At 43.4% G+C, this 18,872-nt stretch overlaps 1 protein-coding gene across 1 annotated transcript in view; it reads left to right on the top strand.

Annotated features, from left to right (window-relative positions):
- Positions 1-6,338: 6,338 nt before the first annotated feature.
- Positions 6,339-18,872, top strand: part of ATAT1 (alpha tubulin acetyltransferase 1) — a gene marked incomplete in the record, with an annotated part of 60,863 nt that continues 48,329 nt past the window's right edge. Inside the window, 3 exon segments of the mRNA XM_077478965.1 lie at positions 6,339-6,653; positions 6,771-6,997; positions 17,733-17,793. Of these exon segments, the coding sequence (XP_077335091.1) occupies positions 6,903-6,997; positions 17,733-17,793 (156 nt within the window).

The following is an 18,872-nucleotide window of genomic DNA, read 5'->3' on the forward strand; positions in this document are numbered from 1 at the left end:
ACCTGGATTGAACTGTGACACTCCCATAGCTGCATTGGGCTGTCCCTTAGCTGGTTTGGACTGTCCCTTAGGTGGATTGGATTGTCACAGTCCCTCAGCTGGATTGGACTGTCCCTCAGCTGGGTTGGACTGTCCCTCAGCTGGGTTGGACTGTCCCTCAGCTGGGTCGGACTGTCCCTCAGCTGGGACTGTCCCTTAGCTGGATTGGACTGTCTCTTAGGTGGATTGGATTGTCACAGTCCCATAGCTGGATTGAACTGTCACACTCCCATAGCTAGATTGGCCTGACCCTCATCTGATTGGCCTGTCCCTCAGCTGGATTGGACTGTCCCTCAGCTGGGTCGGACTGTCCCTCAGCTGGGTCGGACTGTCCCTCAGCTGGGTTGGACTGTGTCTTGGGTGGATTGGACTGTCCCTTAGCTGGTTTGGACTGTCCCTTAGGTGGATTGGATTGTCACACTCCCATAGTTGGATTGGCCTGTGCCTCATCTGATTGGACTGACCCTTGACTGGATTGGACTGTCCCTTAGATGGGTCAGACTGTCCCTTAACTGGGTTGGACTGTGTCTTGGGTGGATTGGATTGTCACAGTCCCATAGCTGGATTGAACTGTCACACTCCCTTAGCTGGTTTGGACTATCCCTTAGCTGGATTGGACTGTCTGTTAAGTGGATTGGATTGTCACAGTCCCATATCTGGATTGAACTGCCACACTCCCATAGCTGGATTGGCCTGTCCCTCAACTGGATTGGACTGTCCCTCAGCTGGATTGACTGTCCCTTAAATAGGTCAGATTGTCCATTATCTGGGAATGTCCTTTAGCTGAATTGGACTGTCTTTTGGGTGGATTGGATTGTCACAGTCCCATAGCTGGATTGAACTGTCGCACTCCCTTAGCTGGATTGGACTATCCCTTAGCTGGATTGGACTATCCCTTAGCTGGATTGGACTATCCCTTAGCTGGATTGGACTATCCCTCAGCCGGATTGGACTATCTCTCAGCCGGATTGGACTATCCCTCAGCTGGATTGGACTATCCCTCAGCTGGATTGGACTATCCCTCAGCTGGATTGGACTATCCCTCAGCTGGATTGGCCTATCCCTCAGCTGGATTGGCCTATCCCTCAGCTGGATTGGACTGTCTGTTAGGTGGATTGGATTGTCACAGTCCCATAGCTGGATTGAACTGCCGCACTCCCATAGCTTGATTGGCCTGTCCCTCATCTGATTGGACTGTCCCTCGGCTGGATTGGACTGTCCCTTATCTGTGACTGTCCCTTAGCTGGGCCGGACTGTCCCTTATCTGGGACTTCCCCTTAGCTGGATTGGACTGTCTCTTAGGTGGATTGGATTGTCACAGTCCCATAGCTGGATTGAACTGTCGCACTCCCTTAGCTGGATTGGACTATCCCTCAGCTGGATTAGACTATCCCTCAGCTGGATTTGACTATCCCTCAGCTGGGTTTGACTATCCCTTAGCTGGGTTTGACTATCCCTCAGCTGGGTTTGACTATCCCTCAGCTGGGTTTGACTGTCCCTTAGCTGGGTTTGGCTGTCCCTCAGCTGGGTTTGGCTGTCCCTCAGCTGGGTTTGACTGTCCCACAGATCGGACTACCTCTTAACTGGATTGGACTGCCTCTTAGCTTTTTGTCAGATATACACTGAAAAACTCATTATGCAAGTACCCTTGTTAACCAGTGAATTTGTTTGCTTATAAAGGATGTGACAACAGCAAGTGATTTAGCATGAAAACAGTTTGACCAATTGAGAGACCAGAAGCAGAAATCACTTCAATCAATTCAATTCTGTTCCAGCATTGGTCTTTTTACCATTTTGTTTATTTTGTTCTAAAATTGTGTGTTAGTACACTGTGTGTAATTACTAGATTAGCAAAATTTACATTAGTTTTCCATAAATTTAAAACAAATATGCAAAAAGGTGGAAGAGAACGTGATAAAGGGCGAAAATTTGAATCTGGTCACCAAAAAAGAAAAAATAATATTGCTTTTGAGGAATGCAAACAAGAGCTACGTGGCTCTATGCATACGTTTTTGAAGACAGGCAAGATAAGTACAAGTCAAGAGGTGCCTGAGCATCAACACGAGACAATGGAATCAGTTTTGACTGAAATAGAAAATGATTCACAGCCAAGCACTTCTGTTGAATCTGAATCGTATACCATTTGGGGTAGCGCAGAAGAAGGAATTCAAGAAAGACCTAATGTTCCAGGTTCTGAGCAACCAGAGTCTACATATCAGCCTGTAACTTATGATCCTGGAGAATGGAATTTTCCAGTGGAAGATAAAGACCGAATCTGTTTTATACAGAAAGGACCAGTAAGGGAAGAAAAGGTAACTTTTCCATTAGACAGTGGAAAAAGAAATTTTTCTACCTTTCATTACACCAGGGTTCTAAGCAACAAGGAAACACAAGACAGGCGCTGGTTAGTTTATTCCAAAAGCAAGGACTGTGTTTTCTGTTTTGCCTGTCGTTTGTTCTCACCATTAGGGAGCGCTTTAGTGTCTAATGGCTGCAATGACTGGAAGAACCTGAGCAATCGTCTTGGTTTGCATGAACACAGTTCGGACCACTTAGCCCACGTACACAGGGTCGGAGATTTTGCCAACCAAATCCGTCGGATTTTGCCTGTCGGATTTAGTCCGACGGATTGTGTCCGAAACTGTTGCATACACACGGTCGGGCCAAGTTGGCGAAAAATCCAATCTTTCAGAACGTGATGACATAATTTCGTTACGATGGGACTACATTCAGGCTAGTAGCCAATAGCTTTGATGTAGGAATTTGATCTGAGCATGCGTGGCACTTGGTCCGATGAAAATGCTCTACACATGATCGGATTAGGTCCGTCCGGCCCAGTTGGTCAGGAAATATTTCCAACATGTTGGAAAATTGGGTCGGACGGAGATTCGGACGGAATCAGTCCGATGCATACCCCACATAGTCGGATTATCTGACGACATGGTCCGATAAGACTCATTCCGACAGATTCTCCGACCGTGTGTACAAGGGCTGAGAGAACATCATCACATGGATGGAAACTGAAAAAAGATTTAGATGTGGGAAAACTATTGATGCATCGGTGCAAAAGCAAATACTCCTGGAAAAGCAACGTTGGCATGAAATTCTGGAAAGGCTTATAGCCACTGTTCAATTCTTGTCATGCCATAACTTGCCATTTCGAGGACACAGATAATTTAGAGGAAGAGAATAGTGGCAATTTTATCGATCTAATAAAGCTTTGTGCAAGATTTGATCCTGTTCTTCGTGAACACTTGCACCATTACTTGGGAAAAAACATACAAAATGAACTAATTTCATTGATGGCCAAACTTGTCAAGCAAAAAGTAATTGAAAAGATTCTTCAAGCTAAATATTATTCCATAATTCTGGATTGCACTAGGGATGTGAGCCACATTGAACAAGATGACTGTGGTATTACGACATGTTGATGAAATATCTGGAGATGTTGAAGAGCATTTTATTGGATTTTTACCAGTTGAGAAAACGACAGCTGAAGAGTTAACTAAAACCATACTGCTGGAAATTGAGGAATCAGGTTTGGACATCAAAAATTGCCGTGGTCAAGGATATGACAATGGAGCAAACATGCAAGGGGAGAAAAGTGGTGTAAAAACTAGGATATTAAATATCCATCCTTTATCTTTTTTTACACCCTGTGGTTGTCATAGTTGGAATTTGGTTCTGGGTGATGCAGCAGCATCTTGTGTAAAAGCCAAATTATTTTTGGGGGTTTTGCAAAGACTTTACACATTGTTTTCTGGCTCATCCAATAGATGGGCAATTTTAAAAGAGAAGGTAAATATTACCCTCAAGCCATTGTCAGAAACCAGATGGGAGTGCAGAGTCGAGAGTGTAAAGGATGTCCGTTACCAGCTAAAAGAAATTGCTGAGTGCCTGGAAGAGATGACACAGATGAATGCTGATCTTGCTTTCTGTAGTGAATGTAATTCACTAAAAGAAGAAATTTTGTCATACGCGTTTGTTCTGTCATTAATTGTATGGTATGAGATTTTAGTAAAAATCAACCTTATCAGCAAGGTGTGGCAAAAGTCTTGTATGCAGCTGGACACTGCAGTAAAACATTTGGAGGCCTTCCTGTGCTGGCTGAAAGAATATCGCCAACATGGCTTTAATTCTGCCATTGTTACTGCCAGAGAAATTGCTGAAGAAATGGACATTCCAAAAGAATTTCGACAATGCAGGATATGCAGGACCAAAAGAATGTTTGATTATGAGTGTCCAGATGAAGCAGTTGTTAACCCTGCAGACAGGTTTAGAGCAGAATATTTCGATGTTATTGTCGACAATATTTGTGCTAGTGCTGAGCCTCGCTTCGAAGGTTTAAAAAGCTATGTCAGCAATTTTGGATTTTTATATGATATCTCCTCTTTATGCATGAAATCTGAGAAAGACTTATTAGACTGCAAAGAACTTGAAGCCCTACTTACTTTACCTAATTCTTCTGATTCTGACATAAGAAGTCTGGAATTGTATGAAGAGCTACGAATGTGTATGCGTACTGTACCTCCAAAATTGAATATGTCCGATTCCTTGAAATATCTCATTGATAACAATTTCACTGACGTTTATCCAAACATCTATATTGCATTGAGAGTCATCTTAACAATTCCAGTTACTGTTGCATCAGATGAGGGGAGCTTTTCAAAACTAAAATTAATAAAAACATACTTAAGATCAACTATGAGCCAAGAGAGATTATCTGCCTTAGCAGTTTTGTCCATTGAACGTGATCTGGCTTCAAAATTAAATTATTCATCTGTGATAGATGAATTTACAACTGCAAAATGTAGGAGAATGTTTTGAAACTTCTGATATTGAAACATTAAAAAAAAATGTATTACTGTTAAAACTTTCCAGGGGGTTTGTGTATAAGCCCCAACTATAGTTAGCACATATATTGTGGCATTGTATATTGAAACAACGTTTTTTTTTTGTTTGTTTTTGTTTTGATTGGCTTTCAGTAAGTGTCTGAGAAAGGACCCTGGCATAAGTCTATTCTAATAGGGCACTCTTACACCAGGCTGTTTTCCTGCAGGCACCCTAAATAGACACGTGTACAGAATTGATAGGCATTTATTGGAGCAGCACCATGGTAGCTGCAGATCAAACAGAAGCAGCTTTCTTGGCTGTACAGGATAGGAGAGTTTAATGTCACTTTAAGGCTGTCAGCATATTGGCCTCTACAAACTCAACAGTGTCTAAAAATGGAGAGCAACTAAGGAAGTGCAAAGTGGGGGTGAGACAGTGTACTACTACTACTACATTTTAAACAGTATAGACACTTATTTGTAAACATTTTCATAGCTATACCTGAAAAAGGGGCCTGAAGAAATCTACCAGGACTTAATTTTCTGACAAAAGTTCCAATTTAAGTTTTTTTTTTTATTGATGTTTTGCTAAAGAATACAAGAATTATTTTGTTACTTGAAAAATATTGCACTTTATACCTATTATGTTCCATGCACTACTGAGAAAATATGCCAAGTTACATATTTATATGTTTTTATGTTTTCCATTTTTGTAACAAAAAATCACTTGTTGCATCCTTGTTGCATTAAACAGGTTATGTGCAAGAATAAGTTGTAAAATTACTTTTTTTGGTTTCATAGTTTGTTGACAAATTTATTTTACATTTACAAGACAGACAGCACAGAGGATAATGAGTAGGCAGCTGCACAATTTGATCTATATCTGTGTGCGTGTAACATTATATATATATATATATATATATATATATATATATATATATATATATATATATATATCATACCTACCCACCCTATGTTTAATGATAGTTGATTAAAAAATAATTGGTTAGAGAAATTTATAGAAACTGTGAATTCATAGGATTTAAGTTAATATATGCATTTATACAGTTAATTTTTTATTGTTTTTTAAAAATATTTTTGCCATTATGGGTGTGAGTGGGGCCTCATTTCTAAGTTTTGCCTAAGGCCTCACAAAGTCTAGAGCCGCCTCTGTGCTCAACCTCAGGCTTTTTATCCCCCCCATCCCTATAGTAAGTGTAAACGATCCTTAAAACGTTTCAGGGCACTTGCTTCAAATCAGTGTGATTGAATTCTTATGTATGGGGTACATCATCCCCGTTGCTAAGGAAGGCCTGCGCGATTGCTAGAGAGCAGCTTAGCCTGATATCATCACATAAGATCAAGCAGTGCTGTCAGAGGCGTGGCCAAATAAAAGCCTCTTACTGCAAGTATCAGGCACGAGCTTCCAGCTGGGCTAATCCCCCCTACCTCACCGCTCCTAGCCAATCGCCGGGTGTGTGCTTGCGTCGCTAGGGAAGCGGTTGCTAGGTGGAAGCGGACGCTCTTCGGGCGATTGGACTGTATGGTGGTCACGTGCCTCGCGCTCTGCTCTCGTCCAGTCTAGCGCCGGTTTCTATTGTCTCGGGGGCGCGCTTTTGTAGTGGAGGACGGGCGGGTGCGCGCAGCCGGTCTTTACGTGTCAGTGTGTGAAGCACAGACCCCGATGTCTGTGTAATGGATGTGAGGAGAGCAGTGTACTGGCTTTTCTATATAGCACTCAGCATGTGATTTATTAGGTGTATTGGTCACCTATAAGTAAAGGTAAGTACTCACTGGTGCAACAAAAGGCCCATTAGCTGCATGGTTTCTATTTATGAAGGAATATAAATATTGCACAGATTATAGATATAAAATGTATATTATTTCTTCCTGTACCAGAAAGGTGTGAACAGCCGGGCGGGTGAGGGCCCATAAGGATATGCTGCTGGTGACGGGATGTGAATGAATACCGTATAAGCGCACGCCATTGTACACGCATTTTAGCGCACACTTTATCGCACTTTGGTCAACATGGAGTTTGATTTTGACGTACACAAGATCTTCTTGGACCCCATCACTAAGCTGGATAGCAGTCTCATCCCTGTGCGCCGACCGCTCATCTCCAGGTAGGTAGAACTGGCCGGTTGCAGGGAGGTGGTTCAGCGGAGATGTCAAAGGGGTTGTAAAGGTTACATTTTTTAAATTTTTTTATTAAAAACAACAATCATGTTATACTTACCTGCTCTGTGCAAGGGTCTTGCATGGAGCACCCCATATCCGCCTATTCTGGAGTGCCTAAGCGGGGCTCCTCCCCTTCATCTGATGCCTCCACGGAGAGCCGCATTCCAAGGGGGCACCCGTGTGGGCTCAGTCCCAAGTCCCACTGCTGCGTCCATTGACACAGACAGTGGCTCGGCCCCCTGTTCCTCTGTCACTAGATTTGAGTGACAGCACCCGCTGCTGTCAATTTATCCAGTGAGGACAGAGACAGCGGCTGGAACCACTGGGCTCGTGCACATTGTTGGAATGGATGGGCTTATGTAAGAAAAACTGGGGGCAGCTGCAGCAAAGAAGTTTTCTTTACCTTTTTAAAGAAAAATCAAACAATGCAAAAAAAAATTTCCCCCTTCCCTGCAAAGTAAAGGCATAATGTGCTAGTATGCATCACACACTAGCACATTATGTGACACTTACCTGCAAGCGAAGTCATCCCCGTTGCAGGCTGCATCCATCTTCTCCCGGGTCCGCGGACTCCGGCTCCGTGACTGGCCAGAGCTACATGACATCTCAGCACACTCACCTGAAGAAACAGCACGGGCGGCCGTTTCTTCAGAGCGTATGCGCCGATGACCTAATCGGCGCAGTATACAGTAAATCTCTCCTAAACGGGGCACGTTTAGGAGAGGTTTACAGTACCTATAGGTAATCCTAGAATAAGGCTTACCTATAGGTACAAATGTCTCCAGGAGGTTTACAATCTATTTAATGCATAGAATGCATTAAGGTGCAAAACCATGACTGTACCATCACTTTAAAAATAAACTTTCCTACTTCTGTGCACTTTATATTCACTTCTGGCTTTGTAGGTATTTAACCACTACAATACAGGGCACTTTCACCCCCTTCCTTCCCAGCCCAATTTTCAGCTTTCAGCGCTCTCGCTCTTTCAGTGACAATTGCGTGGTCATGCTACACTGTACCCAAATGAAATTGTTATCATTTTTTTCGCACAAATAGAGCTTTATTTTGGTGTTATTTATTCACGACTCCGTTTTTTTTTTTTGCGATATAAGCGCAAAAATAGCGGAAATTTGGAAAAAAAACTATATTTTCTTTTTTCTATTTGAAAAGAAATCCAATAAAATCAAATTTTGTCATAAATTTAAGCCAAAATGTATTCTGCTACATGTTTTTGGTAAAAAAAATTCCGTTAAGTGTATAATAATTGGTTTGTGTGATCACGGACATATGTACGCAAATGATCATGTACATATGTGTGCAGGTGATCACGTACATATGTGTGCAGATAATCATTGGGACATGTGATTTTAGTGGGACATATGTGGGGGACATGTTTTTATTATTAGGGACATGTGTTTTTATTATTTGGGGACATGTATGTTTTGGGGACATGTGTGTTTTGGGGACATATGTGGGGACTGTGTTTGTACTGTGTGGTGTGTTGTGTGTGTACACTACACTGATGATCAGTGAGTAAAAAGCTGTAAAAAGCAGCCCATACTCACTGATCATCAGCCAGCTGCAGCGATCTGCTCTCTTCTCCTCAGCGGTGACTTCCGTGTGAGGAGAGGAGAGCCGATTGCCTAGCAACCGGCTGTTTGTTTACATCACATGACGGCCGTGATTGGACACGGCCGTCATGTGATCAGGAGGGCCAATCACAGAGCCCTCCTGCCGATCTGAGATGTGCCGTGTCCGGGTGACACGAGCACATCGGGATCGCGCCGCTGCGCGGGCGCGCGCGCGCGCGATCCCGCTGCTCCTGAATGACGTTCCCAAACGTCCTATCAGGAGCAGGCGGCTCCCACCCGGCCGTATATACGCATTGGCCGGGTGGGAAGTGGTTAATGTCTGGCTTCACACCTATGACTTGTGGTAACATGGTAACACATGGTGCTCTATGGCACACAGCAGCCTGCAACACTTAAAGGCCTTGGTCACACGAGCTGATTACATGTGTTCTCAGTGCCCAGCCTTGTTTTGCCAGCATGCACAGTGGGGCTTCCCACCCACAGCTAATAGCGGGGAACCCCACTAAGTCTTCTGCACACAAACTGCCCCATTTTCAAGTGTGAACGGGGCTTTTGAAGAGCTTTCCATTTATTTCAATGGAGTGGGGCGTTTTTTTTACCGCCTTGCCAGCGCACTGCCCCAGTGTGAATCATTCATTGATTTTAATTGAAATAGTTTTTCAGGCACTTTTTTTTTTTAACGTGAAAATGCCTGAAAAGCGCCTTAGTGTGAAAGGGGTCCAACTGCAGATAACTGCTCTGTGTGCTGCTACATGCAAACAATGGCAGCTGCTGTCACCTGCCACTGCCATAAGTTTGGTTTAAATAGGCTGAGCGGCTGCTCCTATTTGCATGCCCTGGTCATTCCAGCCGGAAGGATCTGCTGATTCTTGCTGCTGGAATCCATTGGCTGTATGTAACCGGCCATGTGAATGTCCTAAAGGTCCAGACTAAGGATGAGCTCACTCACATGGTCCACGTGTAGAGCTTGCCAGGAAGTCGGCGCAGCGCTGTGCTAATCACAGGCAATGAGAATTTGTCCCGATGCGCGGCTGCAGAGAGCAGACAATGTCTCACCGCCTGTGATTAGCGCAGCGCTGCGCTGACTTCCTGGCGGGCTCTGCACGTAGAGCATGCAAATATGTCTGAGCTCATCCCTAGTCCAGACATAGGAATATAAAGCAACTGATATAATACTAGTGCCCTCCTCCTTTAGAGTAATTTCTAGTGAAAGCATATAAAAAAGGGTGGGAAGAGGACACCTTATGTATCTATATTTTCTATTTTGATTACTTTTATTTATTGCCCTTATATTTTTTCTAATGGGAATAAGAGGAATACATAATTACAGTGCAAGTGAGGACTGCATTCCGATGTATTAACTCCTTCAAGTTCTTGCCAAAACCATAATATATGTATGTTGGGGGGTGTTGAGTAATCTTCAGAAACTGTGTGTTTTTTAAACATGTATGTAAAAAAAAAAAAAAATGAAAATATGTGGTAGCGAAAAGACAATAAAATGAATGCTGAGTTGAGCATGTACTCTAGCTTTCCTGTTGGTTTTCTGGTCCTTCAAAATGCTGTGATCTCCTGAGCGTGTGCCCAGTCTATACAATGGACAAAGCTCAGATTATTTTATCTCCAACTATTCAGTTAAGCTCCAGGGTGGAAGTCTGAGCGCCATGAATACAAGTCATTATTTAGCGTGGAGAGTTCTGGCTGAGCTTGCATCGAAAGATTGAGAACATTGATTTGATAGACTGGATGAAAGCTACTTGGATACTTTTGTCTGTTTAGTGTGCATTGTGTAAGACAGTGATGGCGAACCTTGGCACCCCAGATGTTTTGGAACTACATTTTCCATGATGCTCATGCATTCTGCAGTGTAGTCAAGCATCATGGGAAATCTAGTTCCAAAACATCTGGGGCTCCAAGGTTCGCCATCACTGGTGTAAGACAATGTTCTCAACCCTGTCCTCCAGTAACCCTAACTGGCCATGTTTGCAGCTTTTCCTTTATCTTGCACGGGTGCTTTAAAACGTAGTCAATGGCTTGGTATTTTAGACAGCTATTTTATCTAAGAGAAATTCCCAAAACATGGCCTGTTGGGGGTGCTTGAGGACAGGGTTGAGAACCGCTGGTGTAAGAAACCACAGTTCTGGCCTTGAGAAACTCTAGGGCCTTTTTTTTTATTTTGATTACTATCAAATATCTTCTTTTTTTTTTTTAAATGTACTATTTAAAGGAAATCTAAGAGCCCTTTTACACGAGGCGGTTTTCAGGCATTTTAGCACTAGAAAAAGCACCTGAAAACTGCCTGCCATGCTGCCTGAGTGCTTTCACACTGGGGCGCACCGTTAGAAAAATTCCTGCAAGCAAGTCCTATACAGTGCTCCCAAAATGCCTCTGCCAGTTGAAATGAATGGGCAGGGCGTCCGAAGCGCCTGAAAAGTGCTTTAGATGTGCCGCAACACGGGTGTTTTTTACCCCTTTTTTGGGGTTTATTAACACCCCCCCCCACCAGTGGCTGAAAAGCGCCACTAAAACAGCGGTAAATCGCCGCTAAAAGGAGCGCCACCGCTACGGCACGGGCGGCCCCAGTGTGAATGGAGTCTGAATGTTAAGTGGAACTTTAGTCAGGAAATTTAAGTCCTGCTAGATTACTTCAGGCTGGCCCATTTTGTAAAACATTAAACATAAGTGTCTATGTTGTTCATAATCCAGTAATACACTGTCTCACCCTGCTCTGCACATGCTTAGTTGGTCTCTTTTAGGCACTGTCGAATTTATAGAGGCAGATCTGCTGTCAGTCTTAAAGCGGAATTAAACCCTACAGCCAAGGAAGCTGCTTCTGTTTGATCTGCAACTGCCATGGTGCTGCACATGCGATCAGTTATGACATCAGCCATTTGATGGTTTGACAGTTTGGTTGGGGACACAAGCAAATGTGACCATTGGCAATCCCAGCATTCCAGGAATGTAACGCTTCTTTTGAAACCGTTAAATTGATGGGTTTAGTTCTGCTTTATGATTTACTGCTGTTCAGGGGCTCTGGGCTTCAGCAAAATGGCAGCCTCCAGCAAGAAGGAACAGAAGAAATGCTGCAGGCAATTTACAGCACAGGCTAATTTTTGGTAGCATAATTATTAAAGTGATTGTAAAGTCAGAAGGTCTCTTTATCTTGATGTATTAAGATAAAAAGTCTGTGTGCAGCAGCCCCCCTAATACTTTCCTGAGGTCTCTCTAGCTCCAGTGATGTTGTAGGAATGTCTCGGCCGTTCAGGACTCACCACCTTATTGGCTGCGACAGCAGTACTGCACCACTGGCTCCCACTGCTGTCAATCAAAGTCAGTTAGCCAATGAGAATAGAAAGGGGGGGGGGCGCAGCTCTGTCTGAATGGACACAGGGAGCTGTGACTCGGCTCAAGTGCCCCCATAGCAACCTGCTTTCTGTGGGGGCACCCAACAGGAGGGAGGGGCCAGGAGAGTTGAAGAGGGACCCGAGAAGAGGATCTGGGCTGCTCTGTGCAATCCGCAACAGTGCAGGTAAGTATAACATGTTTGTTATTTTTAATTATTAACCCTTTCATGACTAAGCCTATTTCTGACATTTGGTGTTTACAAGTTAAAATCCCTATTTTTTGCTAGAAAATTTCTTAGAACCCCCAAATATTATATATATTTTGTTTAGCAGAGAATCTAGAGAATAAATGGCGATTGTTGCAATATTTTATGTCACACAGTATTTGTGCAGTGGTGTTTTAAACGCAACTTTTTGGGAAAAGGGACACTTTCATGAATTAAAAAAAAAAAAACAGTATAATTATCCCATTTTTTTTTTTTTTTTTTATACAATGTGAACGATGATGTTACATCGAGTAAATATATACCAAACATGTCACGCTTTTATAATTGCATGCACTTGTGGAATGGTGACAAACTTTGGTACCTAAAAAATCTTCATAGGCGACGCTTTAAATTGCAGCTGCGGGCATCATCCCAGTATAACCCCCGAAAGCTGTGTACGCACATCTGCATACGCTCGTCGGGAAGGGGTTAAAACCCCAGAAGTCACTGTAGCTGTTTCAGTGATCTTTACTTGCTTTTGGGTGCTGTGCCGTGTGGCTGTCCTGCTGCATTCTAAACACCACAGGTTGGCTGCTTTAGCTGAAAGAGCTGACTGAAGGACCCTATGCCTGAAACTGGCATCAGATGAGGCCCGAACATCCACCTAGTAGAGTTTACCATGGCACGGGTGTCATTCAGAGAATGCTTTTCATTTTCTCTGAGTGCAAAATTTCTCTGATTGGACGAGGTGGAGAGATTAGGGGGATCCTACAGGTATAGTATATGCATAGTTCCATTGGTCCACGAAAAAAAAAAAATGCCTTACAAGACAAGTACACAGTGCATGCTAACTAGAAGCAGTTTAAAGTTTCTATACACTTTCCTTTCCCCTCTAGGGACAGAGGATGTCTTGAATGATTACCCTCGTGAAGAAAATATATGTACTTTCTGTTCCAGCCCTTTATTCGATTAACACAGCTGTCAGTTAAAGTGGAACTTTATGCTAAGGAATTAAAATTGTTAGACAGGCAGGATTTTCAATGCAGAAGAGGCATGCTTTTGTCTCTTCTGCATTAAAGCTACTTACCGGCCTGTCCGCCCCTGTGCCACACACATGCTGCTCACTGTACTAATTCGGCAATGCTGAATTTGACTGAACGCCTGCGCATGCGTGACGTCATCCCTGCCTGGGCGCTGTCATGACAGCAGCCGGCAATTGAGACCCAGAGGTGAGTATTGTTCTGCCTAAAGCTGGCCATGTGAGCTGGGCTGAACAACAGAAATCCATACATTCCCCAATCCAGGCTAAACCGCTGACTGCCTGCAGTCGCTGTTCGGATGATTTTTTTTTTTTTTTAACCTGGTGCTTTTTATTTCTCAATTTGAAGTTTGTTGAGGAGTGTGGTATTGCCAGGGCCACCCATGGCTCAAATTCATAATTAAGTGTATAGCCAGCTATAGAGGGCAGGCTTGCGTAGGCCCTAGTCACAAAGCTAATACACTAGCACAAGGTCCTTTTTTATAATAGAAAAAAGTGAGTTGTTTTATCTGAAATCCAATCAGATTTCAGAATTACAGTCGCATGGTTAAAATAAAAATCCTTATCCTCGTGATTGTAAACAATTACCTTGTAAAACAACCCTTTCAGTTTAACCACTTCAATGCCGGGCACTTATACACCTTCCTGCCCAGACCAATTTTCAGCTTTCAGCGCTCTCACATTTTGAATGGCGATTGCGCGGTCATGCAATACTGTACCCAAAGAAATATTGTATGGTTAATTTTCCCCACAAATAGAGCTTTCTTTTGGTGGTATTTGATCGCCTCTGGGGTTTTTATTTTTTGCGCTACAAATAAAAAAAGTAAAAAAAAATGAAAATTTTGAGAAAAAAAAAATATATTTTTTTAATTCGTTTTTGTTACAAAACTTTTTAAATGTTAATTTTCTTCTTCACTGAGGGACACTAATGAGGCTGCACTGACTGGCACTGATGAGACAGTACTGATTGGCACTGATGAGGTGGCATGGATGGGCGGCACTGATCAGAGGTGCTGGCAGGCATCACTGATGGGCACAGAGTGCCATCCCTAATGAGCAATGATTGCCATCCTTGCTGGCCATGGGTGGGGGGCATCCTTGCTGGCCATGGGTGGGGAGCATCCCTGGTCTTCCTGGGTGGGCATCCTGGAGGGGGGCTGCACTGATTATCGGTGCAGACCCCCCCCCCGTCCCCGTCAGGAGAGCAGCCAATCGGCTCTCCTCTGCTCGCTTCTGTCAGTGCAAGTAAAGGAAAAGCTGATACACCGCTTTTCCTGTTTTACATTATGATTGGACACAGCTAATCACGTGGTAAAGTGACTCTGTCAGATGTCCTTTACCTTGATCGGAGATGTGGTGTGTCAGACTGACACACCGCTGATCTCCACGCTGGGCGCCCACGGCTTATCCTGCTGGATATCATATGATGCCCAGTCAGGATAACTGAACCACTTCCCGGTCATCATTCTGCTATAGGCGGGGTCGGAAGCGGTTAAAATAGAAATGAAAGGCAAAACATTTTTGTATAGATATAAAAATATATTATAAATACTTACAAAAAAAAAAAAGTGATCACTGTAAGGTCTGGGGGGAGGAGAAGCAGCAGCACACTGAGCTTCCCAGTGAATGGCTGTGCAGTGGGGGTGTGTTAGGACAAGTCTGATCTTTGGAGGAGAGCACACTGCATTCCCAGCATAGCTAGAGAACTGACCACGGTGTGTTCTACTTAGTGTGGTCAGTTTTTATTAGGAAAGCAGAGGGACTGGCAGGAACACCTGGGATTTCACATAAAGGTAGCAATACAAAGAGAACAAGAGACTTTCTAATACAAGTACATAGTACACCAGCCACATTACGGGAATATGAAGTGTTGGGGTAACAAACGCTTTAATGACTTGTTCTGCACTGTCTTTGGGTGGAGCCATCTTGGTAGAAGCACAGCTTTGCTTCTTCATGTCAGAACTTCCAGCATTGAGAACAGTAGTGGCATCTACAAATCTTGTGGTAGTGCAGATCTGAAGCTTTGAGGGTGTAGGCACAGGACGGGAGTGCTTGGACACACTTGAATACCAGGGATTGCACTGCCATTTTCAGGAGCTCCTCCAGACAAAAACTGTCTTTCGCAGGAGACTGTTTAGGCACAGTTCTCTATAAACATAGCAAAGCTTCATTTTTGGTGTCCAGGTCCACTTAAATAAAGACTGTCACCAGACCATGCCTTCTCTCCCACTACGTGCCATAGGGTAAGCTCCATGAGAAAAGAAATCTTCCCTGGAGCTGAAGAGCAGCGTTAATACATTCCATGGTGGAGAGGGAATTCATAGCTACAGTGCAAAAACCCGCATTTGTGGCTCAGACGACTCTCTCCTCTCCAACCAAAATCCTCTTACACAGAGTTGCATAAGGCCATCTGCTGAGCATGTCTTGTCTCCGGAGAAGGTCCTATACAAGTCTATGAGGACTTGCAGTGTAGGCATGGCCAGCACTAAAGGGGAATATTTCTGGAGAAGCTGTAAACATCAGATGGAGGGATTTAAGTAGCTGGCATAGGGAGTTTTAATGTAAATTAACTCAGGGAACTGGAGAGGGTGGTTATGGATGCTTTCTTTTTTAAAGTGCATTTCTAATCTAGGACTAGATCATACTTTGTTGCATGTTCTTATTCACGTAATCTAAGTATTTACTAAGTAATGAAAAAAAATATAAAAAATTTTCTGCTTAGCTATTTACTTATTTTACTTATTTCTGGGTTACTCTTGAGGTGAATAGTCTGGTGAAATGCAAGGGGGTTAATGTGCACCATAATTAACCCTGTCTGTACTGAGCTGGCAGATCTCCTTATAAGTTGTAAACTAGCTTTGACCACAGATTGCCCTAACAAAGGATTAAGGATAAGTTAACCTTTTTGTAACCTATTACACCCATATTCTGATACCCAGGGTGTAATGTTACAAATGTACCAGCCTCTACACCCCCGATCCCCCGTTTTTTTTTCTTTTTTCTTATGGCAGCAAGCTGGGTATCTTCTCTTCCGGCTCGCTGATGCAATCTAAAATAAACGCTCTGCCTGCCCAGCCGAATCATTAACAGAGTTCTGTGAATGAATAGACTACAACTACCAACAGCCTTTGCTTTCTGCTATCATACATACCATGTGACAGCGCTGCTATCCCCTATGTTTTGCTGCGTTACAATGGTTCCCTGATTCTTGCTGTCAGTGTAAAACTGCCTGCCCGTTTAGGCTTGGTTCACGCCGGTGCGACAAAACGCTCCAACGTTGGGAGCACATTTCGCATTACGTGTATATATCAATGGTTTCCTATGAGAGCTGTCTTAACTAGTCCTACACAAGTCGATCCGACTTTGAAAAAGGTTCCTGAACTACTTTGGTCTGACTTTGATCCTACTTCAGCCCATTGAATATCATTGAAGTCTGATCATTGTCTTAAAGGGGTTGTAAAGGTAAATGTTCTTTCACCTTAATGCATCCTATGCATTTGTTAGGGCAATCTCGCATAAGGGTCTGGTATGGATTTTAAGGGGAACCCCCACTCCAAAAAAAAGGCATGGGGGTTCCCCTTAAAATCCATTCCAGACCACACGGACACGGTCTGGTATGATCTTGGAGGGGGTAACCCCATGCCGTTTCTTTTATTTTAAATTTGCCCTAGAGTTTCTCCTAAAGATTCATACCAGACTCAAAGGGCCTGGTATTGTTGAGATCAAAGTCTGATCCCGTTCATTGAAGTCAGATAGAAGTCGGACTTTAAGTTGCAGGGCAAAGTCGGATCCACGGTCGTATGACTGTTGTGATGTACCAGTGTGAACCCAGCCTTAAAGGTGATTTTGCTCAAATCTTTTATTCTGTCAACAGGGTCCCTTTAAGGTAGGCACTGCAATTGTAACACCACATAAGTCAAAACATTTTTATTTATTTTTTCTTCTTTTTGCCACATCAGCGAATCTTTACCTGAGACTATAAATCAACTTGACGTTCATTGTTGTCTCTTGGAATTAATCTTCACATCATTGTGGCTATTTTCTTGTTACTTACTTGTATAATTAAATGTAAAATATTTATACAACTTTTATTTCATGTTCTTAAAACTATTCTTGTATCTTACTCCCATTATTTCACTAAAATTATATTAAAGTTATACTACCCCCCCCCCCTCCCCTATCCCCTTGTCAGTAGTATCCCTGCTCCTAATATCCTGGTCTTTATGGTCTTAATTGTGCGGAGAAACTCCAATCTCGCTTAAATTGTTTCCAACCTCTCCATTTTTTTAGAAATATTGCCCTTTCCTCTTCTTCTCTCAGACTCAGGCTTTCCATATTATATATTTCTTCTACCGCATCTACCCACTCCCATGTTGTTGGGCACTCTACTCTATGGGTAGAGTGCCCATAAGTCAAAACATTAAGCCCCAACTTGAACAGATCCAGCTTTACTATCAGTGTTTGTTTGGGGTCATTTAATAACTGTTTTCTTTTGTTTTCAGTTTTGAAGCTCAAAAACAAATTATGATGGTCATAGATGAAATTGGAAAAGCATCCGCAAAGGTAAAATTATTATAGTCATCTATTAGGTCAAATACTGTACTGCTTTTCTGACCTATGGCCAATGCAAAGCAAATATATTTTTTAGGTTTTTGTTTATTCGTTTTTGTGATATGTTTTACAGCACTCATTTCCAAAGGCTGAAGGTTCTTTAACCTAATGTATTCTCTTCATTAAGATTACCGGCCCCCCACACTTCAGCTCTTGTCAGAAACCATGAACTGGACCGAGACAGAAGTACAATTAAATCACACTTGTTTATTAAATAAAAAGGTAAATTGAAAAAGCGTAGTCAAAGCATAGCCAGAGTCCAGTAACCGGATAGAGTAATCGGCCAGGCCAGAAGTCATGGATCCAAGTAGAGCAACAGCAAGCAGGATAAGGAGCCAGAAGGGATGTCAGCAAGCCAGTCTTTAAACAGAACCGCAGGAGATGGTTTCTTGGGATGTGACCAAGGCGAAGGCAGAAGTGAAGGGAGCTGGACAGCTTTAAGTAGGCAGGCCAGACAAGCATGATCAGGAACAGCTGGTAACTGTGGAGAGAGATGAGAGCTGGTAATTAGCTGACAGCTGAGCAGCCAGCACAGAGAAGGAAGTGCTAAGCCAGCCCTGACAGTACCCCCCCTCAATGACCCCTCTCCCTCGGAGGGCCACCGGGCTTGAGGGGAAACCATCTATGGAACACACGGAGGAGGACAGGGGCATGTACATCTGAGGATGAAACCCAGGAGCATTCCTCCGGACCGTGCCCCTTCCAATGCACCAGGTACTGTATGTGCCCACGGAACCTACGGGAGTCAACAATGGATTGTACCTCATACTCCTCATGGTTCTCAACCTGAATAGGGTGAGGTCGTGGCACCGAGGTGGTAACTTGGTTACAGACCAACGGTTTCAATAAGGAGACAAGAAACACATTTGTGATGCGCATACTAGGAGGAAGGTCCAACGCGTAAGCCACTGGGTTATCCTGCAAAGGATATGGAAAGGCCCACTAAACCGAGGTGCAAACTTCAGTGAGGGAACACTAAGCCGGAGGTTGCGAGATGACAGCCAGACCCTGTCCCCAACCTGGTAGGAAGG

Source organism: Lithobates pipiens, unplaced genomic scaffold (assembly GCF_037356315.1).
Source record: "Lithobates pipiens isolate NorthernLeopardFrog02 unplaced genomic scaffold, aLitPip1_a1.2 Scaffold_1, whole genome shotgun sequence".
In the NCBI taxonomy this organism is placed as follows: Eukaryota; Metazoa; Chordata; class Amphibia; order Anura; family Ranidae; genus Lithobates; species Lithobates pipiens.